Below are 17136 nucleotides of genomic sequence, written 5' to 3'. Positions count from 1 at the left end.
CGGGATGTCATGATATTCAGATAAACATCATGGTGCAAACACACATACACACTGATGGAAAGATCAACGGACCAATCAATACACACGCAAAATCACAGCCAATCACAAGCACGAGCAGACACACTATAAAACGGGGAACACGACACTTCCGATTCATTCCAGCAGGCGACAGCTCAGGGCACAGAGCTCACAGCAAGCCACTCAGACATTCACCATGTGCTGAGTGCCTCTCCAAGATAGTGTTAGGGCTGGGTCCACAGGTTAGAGGGTAATAAACGAACCACAGTAACCAGTTTACAAATGTTAATACTGTTAGTAATAAAGCTGAGTTGTACCTTCCGCAACCGCGTTGGTTCGTCTGTGTAGCAGAGCACCCAACGCGACATAGTACCAGGATTGGAACCCGGTAACTGTGAGACCTACCTTCGCATCCTCAAGAATCCGCCATCCTGCGCCATGGACACCATCAGCCCGCCACAGCCGCTCCAAATCGCTGGAAACCTCGGCGTTAACTGGAAGTTGTTCAAACAGCGCTTCCAGTTCTTCCTAGAAGCCACAGAAAGGGAGAATGTTTCGGACACCAGGAAAATCGCCCTCCTCCTCTTCACGGCAGGGCAACACGCCATCCACATCTACAACTCCCTGGTGTTCGTGGAAGGTGAGGACAAGACAAAGTACAAGACGGTCCTTCTCAAACTTGAGCAACACTTCAGCGTCGACGTAAACAAGAGTTTTGAGAGGTACCTCTTCCAGCAGCGCCTGCAGGGTAAGGATGAGCCTTTTCAATCTTTCCTTACACACCTCCGTATCCTCGTGCAGTCCTGCGGTTACGAGGCCACCTCCGATTCCATGATTCGAGACCAGATAGTTTCTGGGGTCACCTCGGGTGCCCTACGCCAGCAGCTCCTCAAGATAAAAAGTCTCACCCTAGCCACCGCCATCGAAGCCTGCGTCCTCCATGAAAACGCGACCAGCCGCTACTCCCAATTCCAAGCGGCCGAATCGGCACGGCAGGGGTCCTACGAGGCCGAGCAGGTCCAGTCCATCGAGTTCCTCCCGGCCCCCGGCCCAGACGGGGGCGGCCATTTTGCGCGCTTTTCGCGGCCTCCCGCACTTGTACGCGGCAAAAGAGACGTCGACGCAGAGGGACGTGACGCGCAGGCGCGCTCTACGCAGGACCAAACTGTGCATGCGCGATGGCCCAACGAACGCCATGACATCACGACGTGCGGCAACTATGGATCCGCACTTTTAAAGCGGCAATATCCAGCAAAGAACCGACAATGCCTCCGCTGTGGCAAGATGGGCCACTACACTGCCTGCTGCCGAGCAGCTCAACCTGCCAACACTCCCCAATTCTAACAGCCTCGCAGGGATGTGCGGACCATTCAGCCTCCATACACCGAATCATACCGGGATGATATACAGACCAGCGATACAGATGACCGGGAAGCCTTCCGCGTTGCGGTCATCGACAGGAACCGGATGTCTCCAAGCAGGATCCACCAGCCGATTCCAGTGAACAGTGTCAATCCGGGTGATGGATGGTGTGCCACCCTAACGGTCAACCGATCACCAATCACATTCCGTCTGGACACTGGTGCCTCCGCCAACCCGATAGCATGGTCAGCCTTCTACGCCTCGAAGGTCAGACCACCAATTCGGCCATCCCGTTGTAAGATCGTCGACTATAACGGAAACGTTATCCCGGCCATGGGATCCTGCCAGCTCCAGGTGACGCACAATGCGTATAAGGCCACACTGTCCTTCGAGATTGTTGGTTCATCAAAAGACTCCCTGCTAGGTGCACAGGCGTGCAAGGTTCTCCACCTCGTTCAGCGGGTACACACTCTGTCTCCAGAAGGCACATCAGACTTCCCAGATGCTGAATTTAGGGCACAGCTCCACTCGCTCCTCGCCCACAACCAGGAGGCATTCGAAGGCATGGGCACACTACCCTATACCTACAGAATACGGCTCAAACCGGATGCCACCCCGGTCATGCACGCACCTCGTAGAGTCCCAGCACCACTCAAAGACCGCCTCAAGCAGCAGCTGCAGGATCTCCAGGACCAAGGAGTGCTATCCCGGGTCACGGAGCCCACGCCATGGGTCAGCTCCATGGTGTGCGTTAAAAAGCCCTCTGGCGAACTCCGGATCTGCATCGACCCGAAAGACCTGAACAACAACATCATGAGGGAACACTACCCCATACCCAAAGGGGAGGAGATTACGAGCGAAATGGCTCGGGCTAAAATTTTCACAAAACTTGATGCCTCAAAGGGTTTTTGGCAGATCCAACTGGATCAGTCCAGCCGAAAGCTGTGCACCTTCAACACTCCTTTCGGCAGGTTTTGCTATAACAGGATGCCGTTTGGCATCATCTCGGCATCCGAGGTCTTCCATAGAATCATGGAACAGATGATAGAGGACTTCGAAGGGGTGCGCGTCTCATTTTCATTTCATTTTCATTCATTCATTGCATTTTTCATTTCATTTCATTTCATTTTTCATTTCTATGTTGACGACGTCATCATCTGGTCCACCACACCACAGGAGCACATCAGTCGTCTCCAGCGTGTTTTCGCGCGGCTATGGGAACACGGCCTGCGCCTCAACCGAGCAAAGTGCTCCTTTGGCCAAACTGAGCTAAAGTTTCTGGGGGACCACATATGCCGGTCGGGAGTGCGTCCAGATGCAGACAAGGTGAGCGCCATTACAGCCATGCCGCAGCCGGCAGACAAGAAAGCAGTGCTACGCTTTCTAGGCATGGTCAACTTCCTGGGGAAGTTCATTCCCAACCTTGCCTCTCACACAACAGCTCTTCGCCACCAAGTTAAGAAGTCCACGGAGCTCCAGTGGCTGCCCGCACACCAGAAGGAATGGGAGGAGCTCAAAATTAAGCTCACCACAGCCCCGGTATTGGCGTTCTTCGACACCTCACGGGATACGAAGATCTCGACTGATGCCAGCCAGACCGGCATTGGGCCGGTACTCCTGCAACGGGACGACACTGCATCATGGGCCCCGGTCGCCTATGCCTCGCGGGCCATGACCCCCACAGAACAGCGCTATGCGCAGATTGAGAAGGAGTGCCTGGGTTTGTTATCCGGCATAGATAAGTTCTACGACTACGTGTATGGTCTCCCTCAGTTTACCGTGGAAACTGACCATCGCCCCCTGGTCGGCATCATACATAAAGACCTGAACGAGATGACCCCTCGCCTCCAGCGCATCCTACTCAAGCTCCGGAGGTACGACTTCCAACTGGTCTATGCCCCGGGTAAGGACCTCATCATTGCGGATGCCCTATCTCGAGCAGTAAGCACACCGCCCAATTCGGAGGGGTTTGTCTGTCAGGTCGAAGCGCATGTGGCCTTCACATCGGCCAATCTGCCAGCTGACGATTCAGGTCTGGCCCGTATTCGCCGGGAGACTGTGGCTGACCCCCTTCTTCAACGTGTGATGCGCCACATGACGGGAGGGTGGCTCAAAGGATAGTGCCCACAATTCTACAATGTCCGGGACGACTTGGCTGTCATTGACGGTGTCCTCCTAAAGCTGAACCGTATTGTGATTCCACACAGCATGCACAGGCTGGTCCTCGACCAACTGCACAAAGGTCATCTCGGGGTTGAGAAGTGAAGATGGAGGGCCCGAGAAGCTGTATACTGGCCGGGCATCAGCGATAACATTGCCAACATGGTGCTCAACTGCCCCACCTGCCAAAGGTTTCAGCTGGCGCAACCCCCTGATACGCTTCAGCCCCATGAGTTGGTGACGTCCCCCTGGGCGAAGGTGGACGTAGACCTCTTTCATGCGCTTGGCAGGGACTATGTAATCATCATAGATTACTTTTCAAATTATCCAGAGGTCATACACCTGCACTATTTAACATCGTCCGTTGTCATCAGGGCATGCAAAGACACCTTCGCTGGACATGGCATTCTGATTACTGTCATGTCGGACAATGGGCCCTGTTTTGCGAGCCAAGAATGGTCTTCTTTTGCTGCTTCGTATGGCTTCACACACGTGACGTCCAGCCTTCTGCATCCCCAGTCAAATGGCAAGGCGGAAAAGGGCGTTCATATCGTCAAGGGGCTCCTCTGCAAGGCTGCTGATGCTGGATCGGATTTCTGCTGAGCCCTGCTGGCCTATCGCTCGGCCCCATTAGCCACTAGCCTCTCACCAGCCCAGCTGTTGATGGGTCGCGCCCTCAGGATCACTGTGCCATCCATTCTTGTCCCTACACTCGACCACATTCCAGTACTGCAAAGGATGCGACAGCAGCGTGCTCAGCAAAAGGTGGCACACGACACTCGGGCAACTGATCTTCCTGCCTTGGCGCCTGGAGCCAACATCCGCATCCACCTGCCAGAGGGTGGCTGGTCGCCAACTGCCGAAGTTCTCCGACGCGTGGCTCCCTGCTCGTTCCTGGTTCGCATGCCCGATGGCTCCATTCGCCGGCGCAATCGCCGGGCTCTTCGCCTGCTTTCGCGCTCCCTACGCCGGTGCCACGCCCTCCTGTTGTTCCTGATGTCGAATTTGTGGAGCTTCCTGCCACCATGCCCATTCCTCGGCTGCCTGTGGCCAGGCCCATTCCTCAGCCAGTGATTCCTGACCCACCCTTGAGGCGGTCAACCCAAATTCATCACCCACCTACTAGGCTGGACTTATGAGCCTGTTTGAACATTGGACGCACTAAACGTTTTATGCCACTATGTTACTAAGCTTCTCTTTTGTCGTTACAGGAGTTCGTTTTTGATGCCTAATGTTTACACTTGTTTTGTTAATGGTACAACTTCGTTGCTATGTTGCATCTGACACCTTCCTATGTATATAGTTTAGCCTCATGTACATGTTGTAGATATTGCACACACACGCATTCAGCTGCACTCAATACACATCCATATTTATTACCACATAGGCACATATTCTTGTCAAAAAGGGGGGATGTCATGATATTCAGATAAACATCATGGTGCAAACACACATACACACTGATGGAAAGATCAACACACCAATCAATACACACACAACATCACAGCCAATCACAAGCACGAGCAGACACACTATAAAACGGGGAACACGACACTTCCGATTCATTCCAGCAGGCGACAGCATTCCAGAGGGCACAGAGCTCACAGCAAGCCACTCAGACATTCACCATGTGCTGAGTGCCTCTCCAAGATAGTGTTAGGGCTGGGTCCACAGGTTAGAGGGTAATAAACGAACCACAGTAACCCGTTTACAAATGTTAATACTGTTAGTGATAAAACTGAGTTGTACCTTCCGCAACTGTGTTGGTTCGTCTGTGTAGCAGAGCACCCAACACGACATGGGTATCAGCCTGGCACTGCCAAGGTGCCAAGCTGGCATATTTTGCTCATGCGCAATAGGGTTGGGGTTGCCTGGGATGGGTGTTGGGATGTTGTGGGGATGTTGGGGACCCTCCTATATTGCATTCAGGCTTGGGGCAAGCGGCGGTAAACATGCGACTAAACTCGCTCAATAGGAAACTTTGTTCCCTTTTGGGAGCATCGTGCCCTAAGTAATCAAATGAAAAACATGGAGTAATTACGTAGCAACAAAAAAAGACATATTCATGCAGATAACAGTGAAGTGGTAGATGGGATATGAAAAGAAGATGATGATGATGATGAATTGAAATTACAAACCAATCATGAGTAAGCTCCATCGTTTGAAAGTGATGCAGCATCTAATACGTTTCAAATAGAGGTTTTCCACTTGATTTAATATAAACTGCAGGCAGCTCTGATATTGTGAGCTATCAGTAGTTGGAGAATTTTAAACAATGGTGTTAACTCTAATAAAAGGATCTAGGCAGAGCGAGTTCACCTATAGCCTGAATTATTTATTGATTGGCATGTGCATATTGTCATGTTTATATATTTCTGGAAGTATGTACACTATGAATGGCAACAGTAAAATAGACACTGGTGGTGAACATGCACCAGGGATCCCATTTTACTGCTTCAGGATTTGTTGCTTTATGAAACCAAGTATTATGCTGAGTAATTGTGCATTAATAAGAATGTCTAGAATTAGATACCAATTGCTGATAACATAATAAATATGAAGGGACAGACAAAAAGATCTGACTCCAATGATTGAAGGGCCTAATGAAAGAGAAAAAGTATAAGATTAAATGTAAGAGATTAAGACTAGAGAACACAGGAAACCTTTTTGCACAGAAGCTGGCAACAGTGGAATATGCTGCTGGAGTTAATAATTGAAGCAAGGACGATGCTAACATTTAAGAGTAAGTTAGCAGGATGCTTGAAGGAAAGGAGTATGAAAAGGTTATGCAAATAGATCAAGTATGCAACAAGAACTATTGTATGTGTGGAGGATAAACACTAACACGAGATGTTTGGACCAAATAACCTGCTCTTGTGCTGTAATTCTATGTTCACGTTATATTTTAATGTCCAGGCAGATATTGTCACCTCACAACAGTTGTTGTTTTTATATAGCAGCATTCTCAGACTACCTCATCAAAGTGGTGTCATGCTATTTGGTTGACTTTGGAGTACACTACACGGTTTACACTATTACAAAACTAAAACTGTCTCCGATCAATCCAAATTCTAGAACACTGGAAAAGCTCACAGCAATCATGAATTATCAAAATAGTGCCGGTGTTGTTCCTTTAAAATGTTTTTCAGCCATTTGTCCACTGTATTTCCGAAAAGCCATTATACTATGATTAAAGTCTCAATACTACAAGGAGAATTTCAAAGTTGCTTTGCATTTTTACCTGGAAGATACTTTTTATTCATAATGTCCTTGTTAAATGCTCACATTTGCACGTTTTTATAATATGCATTCTATATTTAGAATGACGAAGAGGACACAATTTCAACATTGAGCAATCGGTAGAATAGGAATGCAGGCAGGACTCTGAAACCTTCCTTGAGGTGTTTATTCAACTTGATAATAAAAATGTCAATGTGAGAGCCTGCATTAACATTAAACTGAGACATGATTTATAGGTTTGATAATTTTAATAAAGAGTGTTGCCAAACAATAGGGATTGTAGATGAATAAGAGGAAATGAATGCACACAAATAGTTAATCACCTTGGAATGTTTGTTCGTGACTGGATTGGAATGCAGCCTTGCTGATTTGAGCACTGATTTTGGTCCTTGCTCAATGGCTCATTACAAGAACACAAAACAGGTGCTTCCAGTTCATTGGAAGGAATTTAACATTTAAATTTAGAAATCCAAGTATTGTAAAGTAGCTGTGTTATTTTAGCCCTTATTTTTCCAAACAAGTTGTGATGTAGCTGGATTTGCAACAAGTAGGAATGGAACTGGATTCTAAACCACACAGAGTAGCGGAGCAAATTGCAAATTCATGGTGTTCTTCTTCATTAGAGGCATGTGACCTACAGGCTCATTAAAGAACAGGCATAGCACTCATCAGACAGAAGATTGTGGTTTCAGCCACCTTGCCATGTCATGTAAAGGAGGTTGCCTTATTAAAGGTTATTTAAAAGTACCTTTGAATGCTCTTCACATGACTCATATGTGATGAGAAGCTATTCCTTGAGAGTGGGTATTTCTTAGGCTTAAGAGCTTTGACCACAATTAATGAGCTCTAATTAACATTCATTTTCCATTTTCCCTCCCACAGAATCTTGGTAAATATGGATGATAACATTGTGCAGCATTACTGCAACCATGCTGCATTTCTGGTGGAGATAAAGGACATAATTGGAGGCTGTCAGATAACACTTAAAGAGGTTTAAAGTGTCTCAGCACTCATGGACAAACTCAAAGGAGCCTCAAAATTAGGAATACGCCAGTTATCACTCTACCTCTTCCCCTTCTCTCCATGTACATATATTATTGGCTGCTTTCAATATTTGGACCCAAGATCACTTTCTTCTGGCCAGTTGTAAAACCGAACTTTATGAAGCCAAGCACGAAGAACTCAACGTTACCTTATTTTTAACCTATACTCATGTTGGATGAAGCCCCCTGTATCATTGAAGAAGTTTTTTTCCCCTTATTTGTTTATACTACTCAACTTGTTATATCTCCAATGTTAATGTGCTACACGCTTTCAGCTCTGGCCAACAAATTATTATTGGCTGTTAGACAATATACATGGAATCACTAGCCATTCGATGCATACTTCAGTGTATTTGAATATGCGATATTTTTGGATTCTTCCATCTTTTTCTGCAATTTACATATCATTCTTTTGTGGCAAATTCAACTGATTTCAAATTTTCTGCAGCTTTTTCAATCTAAAATATTTTTACAAGAAATGGCAAAGCGATTGCTATAAAATGCTATTACGGTGCTCATGAAGTATGTGGAAAGAGTTCATTGCTCAGGAGAAAACAAAAAAAAGAACAATTTTCCCCATTGAAGGACATTGGCTCTGTGATAATTCAAAAAATATTTATATTTTCTTGAATCCAAGTTTCCGCAGTCATATCCTTCCCTTTCACAAATCATAAATCTGTGATATACTTCCCAAATGCTTCAGTTGAGGAAATATTCATGTCATTTTAATGCCACAACATGGTACCAGGACCTCCTGACATGAAAAAGGATTTCCAAAATCTTGGTAACCATCATCTTACAGAGGACATGTGTTTTCAAATCATGGTGCGCTGGTATCATCATGATTTGAAACACAATGGATATGTATAAAGTATTGTAACGTGGATTAAAGAGGTCACAACACACAGTGACCTGGCATCCGTCAATTACTAAAATATTACTTGGGTGACTAAATTTAAAATATTAATAGCCCTGTTAACTGACTGCTTAAAAAAAATCTATTACCATGTACAAGTTCTTTATTTTTATAGCAAATGTTCCCTGGCATTGTAACCCTGTCAAAATCAGGGCAAGGATATCTTATTTTCCAATGCAGTAAGCTAGAGAGACCATTGATTCCTATTGGCTTGTTGCTATAACATGTTTACTGAGAAACATTTCTATGCCTGAAGATATGACAAATCAGAGTGATTCAAGCTTTTGTCTTTCTCTGAGTATATATTTTCCTCTCTTCACTAATATTAACGAGAACATTTACCTGAAGCATAAAGTCAGAAGTATGCTATCTACTCAGGTTGACACTTTCACTAATGTTAGTGCACGGGCAGGAGAATATCTTGTTATGAATTGTCTTGCCTGATTTTCTATTGACTTATTATGATTAATATAGGGTTTGTGTATTGTCAATTTGTGACAGCTATTAGTATTGTGCTAAAGATTTCCTCATTGTGAAACATATATATTGTACATATGAAGAGTAAGGCTCAAGTATGAACAATGTTTCCTTTAGGATATCATTCAAACTGCAGACTTGGTCTCAGAATTGCCTGATATACTTTTGTCGTCCTACTACAATGAATCAGCTTCTTGTAAGGTATTGAATGACATGGTGTAGAACCTTCACTGCCAAATTCCTGTAAAAATTTCAATTGAAAAATGTAAAGTGTAACTTTTGAAATTCAATTAGTTGATGCATTTCTCATCCAATTAGAAAATTAAATCACTCAGTGTCTCTGTGCCATTGTATCTATCTCTTGGGTATCCACAGAGATGCAGTCTACAAAGTTCATAGATTCGAAAGAAATGCCCCCTTTTTACTTGGAACTGTTTAAAGGGGAATGTGTTTGTCAATCTCTAGTGTGCCAAAATGAAATGAAAATCGCTTATTGTCACAAGTAGGCTTCAATGAAGTTACTGTGAAAAGTCCAGTTCTAATCTTATTCAACATTATCATTGTACCTTGTACTAGGCCATCTCACAAGGCAAGTGCGCACTGCTGCCTCACAGTACCAGGGACCCGGGTTCGATTCTGACCTTGGGTGACTGTCTGTGTGGAGATTGCACGTTCTCTCCATGTCTGCGTGGGTTTCCTCCCGCAGTCCAAAGATATGCAGGTTAAGTGGATTGGCTGTGTTGGATTGCCCCTTCATGTTCAAAGGCTATATGGGGTTGCGGGGATAGGGCAGGGGAATGGGCCTGGGTAGGGTTCTCTTTCAGAGGGTAGGTGCAGACTTGATGGGCTGAGTAGCCTCCTTCTGCAGTGTAGGGATTCCATTTAAGCGCATTGCTGCAGTCTGGGATTGTATATAAGCCAGACCATGTAAAAATAGCAGATTTATTTCCCTAAAGGACTTTAGTAAACTAGATAGGCTTTGACAACAACCTGGTAGTTACCTGGTCACCAATCTTTTCATTGGTGCAATGCAAAAGTCTGTTTTGTTTCTTGTTAAAAGAAAATTATTCTGAGATAATGAGGTTCACCACATTTAAAAACAAAATATGTCTCATGCTTTAATAACACAAGCCAATTATTTGCACCAATTCCCCCTCTGAAATTTACTCAGGACTATCCCCGTCACAGCCTCCCTGAACAGGCGCCGGAATGTGGCGACTAGGGGCTTTTCACAGTAACTTAATTGAAGCCTACTTGTGACAATAAGCGATTTTCATTTTCATTTCAGTACTACAGTTGATTACCCAGAAAGATCTAGGTGCCTATGCCACTCGTAGTTTATGAGTTAATCTTTATGTGTGAGTAAACCAAATATCCCATTAGTCCTTTTGTACCAGGTATTGTGATTGTCATTTACTGGATTGTGAACAATATTGGAAAATGCAGATGGAACAAATAACAAACACATTTTATTAACTGGAAAACATTGTTGTGAGACCAAGAGAATTGTTTATTTTAAGTTTAAAAAAAGGTTAAATAAAAAAACTGTAATTTATGGTTTGCTGAGTTATTTTTAACTGCCTGGCGAGTGAGCAACATCACCACCGTTGCAGGCACAAACCAGTACTGGCAGCAGCTGATGGATGTGCACCAATGGCATCTTCAGGAGATGGGAGGGTGCTGTGCATGTGCCAGTAGATGCATTGCGAGCCAAGTGTACTTGCATAACTGTTTCTGGTGCATCTTATGGTTTATGTTTCCTACACAGTTGGTCTGCAGTGCGATATAAGAATAGATGGATATTTGACTGCAATGAGTAATTTGTTCATGAAATAATGTCGGTACAAAATATCACGGAAACCAAGGACAAGACTGGATAATGTAACCTGTGGCACAGCATAATAAACAGACAATAATAGAGATCTATTATTGCAGCACAGTAGCATAGTGGTTAGCACTGTGGCTTCACAGCATCCGGGTCCCAGGTTCGATTCACTGCTGGGTCACTATCTGTGCGGAGTCTGCACGTTCTCCCCGTGTCTGCGTGGGTTTCCTCCGGGTGCTCCAGTTTCCTCCCACAGTCCAAAGACATGCAGGTTAGGTGAATTGGCCATTCTAAAATTGCCCTTAGTGTCAAAAAAGGTTAGGAGGGTTTATTGGGTTAGAGCGATGGGGTGGAAGTGAGGATGTAAGTAGTAGTTTTGATAAAAGGGAACTAGTGGATGTGGTGTATTTGGATTGTTATGATACCAGCTGTTACTGGACCAGTCAGATCCCAGACTGAAACTTGGCTCGATAGAGGGCTTCTTTTTTTTTATAGAAACCATGGAGGTAAGATACTGAAAGAATTCCCAGGAGTCTGCTAATGAACTTATAACACAAAGAATAAAACATTTATTAAACAAGGAAAATGAGTTATATTACGCCTGACAAAAAAGTTGGTAAGATCTCAGCACAAACACAACAAAATGATTTGAATATTCTCTCCAAACATCAGTCCCACTGGGACAACTTCAATAAGGATCCACCTCGATGATTTCAATATCATCTTCTGTAATTCCTTTCCCCTGGATCTTCATGTACACTCAAGCTTTTACTTCCCAACACACTTTCAGACCTTCAGCCATACCTAGCAGAATACCACTGCTCCAAAGGGTATCTTTGGCTTTATAGCCCACTGCACGGAGTCTCCAATCTCTCTCAGATCTTCAGGGCTTCTCTTGAGCCCACTTCATTCAAGTCTGCTCCTGCAGCTCTTTCATTTACTTGGAGCCTTTTCCTCTGCTTCTTTACGTAACAGGACCTGGGATCTGGCATTGTCCCTTACCTGGGACTGTCTGCTGGGACCACCTTCTGTCCCACTCCCTTATTTAGAAACTTATTCTTTGTTTGAGGCCTTCTCCCTCTCCCCTCCCTTGTCCTGCTCCATGGGACACAACCTCTGCAATAACTCTCCTCTTCAGGTCATTTGGTCTGCAGTTTTGCACTGTTTAATTTTCCTTTTTTTTTTTCTTCTGCACATGTGTTCAGGTCAGGTTCCTGACATGAAGATGAGAAACACCACTAACCATGTAGGGGCGGTCCCTTTCTGAGTTAGCACAGGCACAGCATCAATGAATTGCGCATGTGCAGCCATATTCAGGAGACATGAAAAAGGAAAAAAGACTTGAACTGCACATGTGTGGTCAGTTCTTGGCTAGTACATGCACAGAAGCCCTGGGATCCTTTGGAAACTAGAGTTCACAAATTCTGACTCCGATTTAAACTTAAGGTGAGTATTTTCTCTTTTTTTTTAATCACACTATTGTCATGTCCAAAAGACATAAAATATACCACAAACTGATTGAATAAGATCTTACTTTCTGCTTGCTTATAAATGGACTTTGCTGGACCAAAAACATGGCTACTACAGGTCACATGATTTGCAAGTTGGCTACAGATCTGGAAGTTGCCAGCAGTAGTTACATGACAAAGCTCAACCCTCATCTTTGAATAATCACACATCTATCATTGTGTCGACTCATTACAATCAATGAAACAGAGGAGCAGCAGCAGGTCTGTTTCCCTAGCCTTGACTTAAAACAAAGAGAGCGAGCTGTCAAAACTTTTTATACCTGTGGGGGTGCTAACAGCCACCATCTATCCTGTGACAATGGATTATGACCAGAGACATAGAAACTGGTTGTTAATCTGAAACAGACTCATCAATGGGCAACACCACATGACCTAAGTTTCTTTGGTTTTTGGAAAATGTTGATGTAACATTCCATGATTCCTAGAACAGCCTGCTGTTAACATCCAGCCTGTCAGCAACAAAGCAAGACTCCAGACTGATAACAAGGCCTACCTCATGTTTAAACCTTCCTGAAGCCTGGTTCTCTGAAAAACTCCTGCCATTGCCTATGGAGAAAGCCTTCAGCGGGATTCTCCCTTCCAGGGACTAAGTCTCCACACAGGCGAGAAAACCGGCGCCAATGACTCTGGCGTCAACGGGCCCCCAAGGTGAGGAATCCTCACCTGTTTAGGGGGCTAGGTGGACGCCGGAGGGGTTGGCGCTGCTCCAGCCGGCACCGAAGGGACAGCGCAAGTTCACGCATGCGTGGAACGGCCGGCGTGATTCCGCGCATGCGCAGGGGGTTCTCGTCTCTGCGCCGGCCATGGGGCCGGCGCGGATGGAAGAAATGCTCTCACGGAACAGGCCTGCCCGCAGATCGGTGGGACCCGATCGCGGGCCAGGCCTCCCGCCCCCCCTGAGGACCGTCCCCGCCGACTTACCTGCCAGGTCCCGCCGTGTGGGACCTTACGTAACCCACGCCGTAGGGACTGGCCAAAAATGGATGGCCGCTCGGCCCATCGGGGCCCGGAGAATTGCCGGAGAGGCTGCTGCCAATGGCCCCCGACCGGCGTGGTGGTTGGAGGGGAGGCAGAGAAAATAGGGGTTAACTTATCAGGATGGCTTCCCAATGCATTCCCACCATTGGAGAAATCTTTCATGGATGGGCAGGTATTTACGAATCACATTAGCTCTGATTTCTGCCACCGGTGGAACAACCTCTACCACCCTCAAATGCCGCCATGGCAATGGGTGCAGCTGGCTTGCGGCAAGACGGGGAGCCATCGGAGCTGGAGGGTTCATGTCCCAAAGATGGAGTCACGGACTTCCACTCCAAACAATCCACCCAGAGGGATCTCCTCTCCACTCTGGTGATCCCCATGGTTTCGTCCCAGCGCATTTTATCTTTAATTGCATGACTCCAAGGACTTCTCCATGTTAAGCCAGCAGTATTCTGAGCCTGCCCATTATGCTTAATAGGGCAGTGGGTTTGGCCTATTAGGAGGCGACCCGCATCGTCAGTTGTGCTTACAGTGAGTGTGGGCTCAGATCCTTCATTGGGTCCCTATGCTGGGTGCTGAGGATCTTGAGAACATTCTACTCACAGAGTCTGCAAACAGATGCAGATAAGTTCACTAATTTGGCAAGAAAGTACCATATGGGAAAATGTGAAGTTATTCACTTTGATAATCAAGACAGAAAACCAGAACATTTTTCAAATGATGAGAAAATATTAAATGTTGGCGTTTGGACAGATTTCAATGTCTTTGGATATGGATCACAGCAAGCATTCACTAAGGCGAATGATATGTTGACCTTTATTGGAAAAGGGTTTAAATACAAGAATAAGGAAGTTTGCTGCATTTGTGAAACCACACCCAGAGTATTATGCACAGATTCTGGCTCTGCTCCATGAAAGTATACTCTTACCTTAAATGATGTGCAATAGCTGTTAACTAAATTGGCTCCTGGTGGGATGCAAGGGTTGTGTTATGAGGAAAGATTTATTTGAGTGGGCCTATGCCCTCTGAAAATTAAAAGAATGAAAGGTGATTTCATTGAAACACATAAGATTCTGAGAGGACCTGACAGGGTAGATGCTGAGATGCCTTTCCCCTGGCAAATATGTCTGAAACTAGGGGGCATAGGCCTGAATTTCCACGAGGTTGGGGAGACTCTGGTGGCCTTTATAAGTAGCAGCTAAGGTCCAATTCCAGGAATACCAACCCCGTTCCTGGGTTTCTGATTTTCACCATGGCATTTTAAGCGAGCAGATTAGTTTGGATAACAAGCACACATCCTATATTCCTGACCTAGCCAGCTCCAGTGAGGGCATAGGCATGTCCTAATCCTCTGCAATTGTCATGGAGCCACCCAGCTTTTCATAGAGTTGTGGATCGCGGCACCTCAGAGGTTTCAGGAACCATTGGATGCAATGGTTTGAAAGGTTAACCTTTGAAAGGTTAAGTTCAAAAGATCCTCCTCATGCCCCATCCACACCACTTTATGCTTCCCACCCATCCCCTATAGCCCCTCATGTGTCCCAAGCCAAGCGATGGCATTTCCACATCCATGCAACAACTATGAATTATATAGAACAAATAAACCCTCTTTGCATGTTTTTAAATAACCTTTAAAAACAATCATTCATTGATTATGTTCCACTTCCTTTACAAAACTCCTTTTTATTACAGACCAATAAAAATATCAATCATTCAGACCATTTAAAATACCAATAATAGGAACTGCAGGCACTTCAAACCTCTTGAGTTTGTGTAAATAAACATTGTGCAATTAACAGCATAGATCAGAGCGCCAGAACGTTCAATCAAGCACTGATTTCCATGGGCTCAGGTGTGTTTATTGGATTTCTGCACACTCATCCAACCCTCATTATTTATTCTTGACTGAGAGGCCAGACATCAATTAGTGCATGAATAGACATGGAAATACCATGGTCGGGATTCTCCAAAATCCCGGCTAAGTGTTGATGCCAGTGTAAACACCGGAGTGTTTCACGCCGGCATCAATGGGCCTCTTGGCCCAGCGATTTAGTGGCCCACAGGGGGCCAGCACGGCGCCGGAGTGCTCCATGCAGCTCCGGCACCGATACGCGGCCCTGCACTGTCTGTGTGGGTCCGCGCGTTTGCGTGGTGGCCGTTTCCATGCCGGCGAATGCGTGTGGTGGCTGTTTCCGTGTTGGCACATGCGCGTGGTGACCGTTTCCACGCCGGCGCCGCGCAACATGGCGTAGCGACACAGCGGGCCCGTGCGGAAGAAGGTAGGCCCCCCCTCAGATCGCGCACACCTGCCGATCGGTAGCACCAGATCATGGGCTGGATATCTTGGAGACCCCCCCCCCCCCAGAGTCTGATCCCCCCGCGCGCCCCCCCCCCCCAACCAGGACGACCACTGCAGCTGCGGGTCCGAACTCCCGCCGGGTGGTACCATATGTGAACCACGCCAGCGGAACTGGCCGGGAACTCGGCCGGTTGACCACGGAGAATCGCCGCGGGGGCCTCTTTCAACAGCCCCTGACCGGCGCCACGTCGACCGCGCGCGCGACTGCCGCCGATTCTCCGGTCACCGGAGAATCGCGTACCAGCATGGGCTCGGAGAATCCCGGCCCATAGATTGGTGAGAAGGACAGGAGGGGCCATAGAGGATACGCTATGTATCCTCTCTTACATTGCTTTGTTATTCTTCAATTGAATATTCCAGACGATCTGGAAAATAAAGTATGGTACCTAGTCACTACCATATTAGCCTGGGTGTTTATACAAATGTATGAATTGTGGTGAGATTAAAAGTGCATCTTACTGTTTCGGTGTTGGTCTGCTGGGGAGGTATTGGTCTAGTGGGTAGGTATTAATCTAGGTATTGGCATGATTAGTCTGCATTTGTTCCAACTATCAAATGGAATTGGGCTAGAAAGATTGAGTTTTAATTTTGAGGTAAATTAACTTGCACAAGATCCCAATAAGAGCCTTTTTTCTTACCACCAGCAACTTCTATATTGATTAAAATTCTGATTGCTGAGGGAAGTGGTCAAAGGGCACGTGAACCTGAAATCTCTTGTCATTGCTAAACTGTTCAAGTTTCACTAGTTGAATCAAAATAATGTTTCTCACCTTACAGCAGAACTGAGGTAATTGTGAAAAATATTTTGACTTGGGTGTGTTTCTGGACAATGCAATAAGTGACCACTTAATCTATGGTTTGATGGAAAGTTGATATCGGGGAAGCTGTTAGCAGAAGATGGATTCACATCTGCTAGAGCTCGTGAAATAATGTTTGGGGAGTAGACAATATGCCATGCTTGCTGTTGATTTAAATGCCAGAGAGATCAGCAGATCCAGAATGAACCGAGTTCTCTAACCATGTTGGCAGCTGGGAGAGAAGAATTTTCATTCAGACTGATGTTTTTTACGAAGTTTAATTGTCATAGCTACATTGTCTGTTTTCATGCAGTTAAGTGTTGCTGGTAGGTAAGGATATCCACAAGAGGCAAAAACGTTCCCAGTTACATCATAGTGCTGTGAGGAATCAACAGAAGAAAATAAACCAAAAATGTAGTACTCATTATG

At 45.8% G+C, this 17136-nt stretch overlaps 1 protein-coding gene across 3 annotated transcripts in view; it reads left to right on the top strand.

Annotated features, from left to right (window-relative positions):
• Positions 1–10771, top strand: part of LOC140416499 (grainyhead-like protein 3 homolog) — a 117612-nt gene extending 106841 nt beyond the window's left edge. For all 3 annotated transcript variants that reach the window (XM_072501133.1, XM_072501132.1, XM_072501134.1), the window contains exon 16: positions 7663–10771. In XM_072501133.1, the coding sequence (XP_072357234.1) occupies positions 7663–7777 (115 nt within the window). In that variant the 3' untranslated portion in view covers positions 7778–10771. The remainder of the gene's footprint in view (positions 1–7662) is intronic.
• The last annotated feature ends 6365 nt before the right edge of the window (positions 10772–17136 follow it).

This window comes from Scyliorhinus torazame, chromosome 1 (genome assembly GCF_047496885.1).
Source record: "Scyliorhinus torazame isolate Kashiwa2021f chromosome 1, sScyTor2.1, whole genome shotgun sequence".
NCBI lineage: Eukaryota > Metazoa > Chordata > Chondrichthyes > Carcharhiniformes > Scyliorhinidae > Scyliorhinus > Scyliorhinus torazame.
This window is presented reverse-complemented; position numbering and strand designations above follow the sequence as displayed.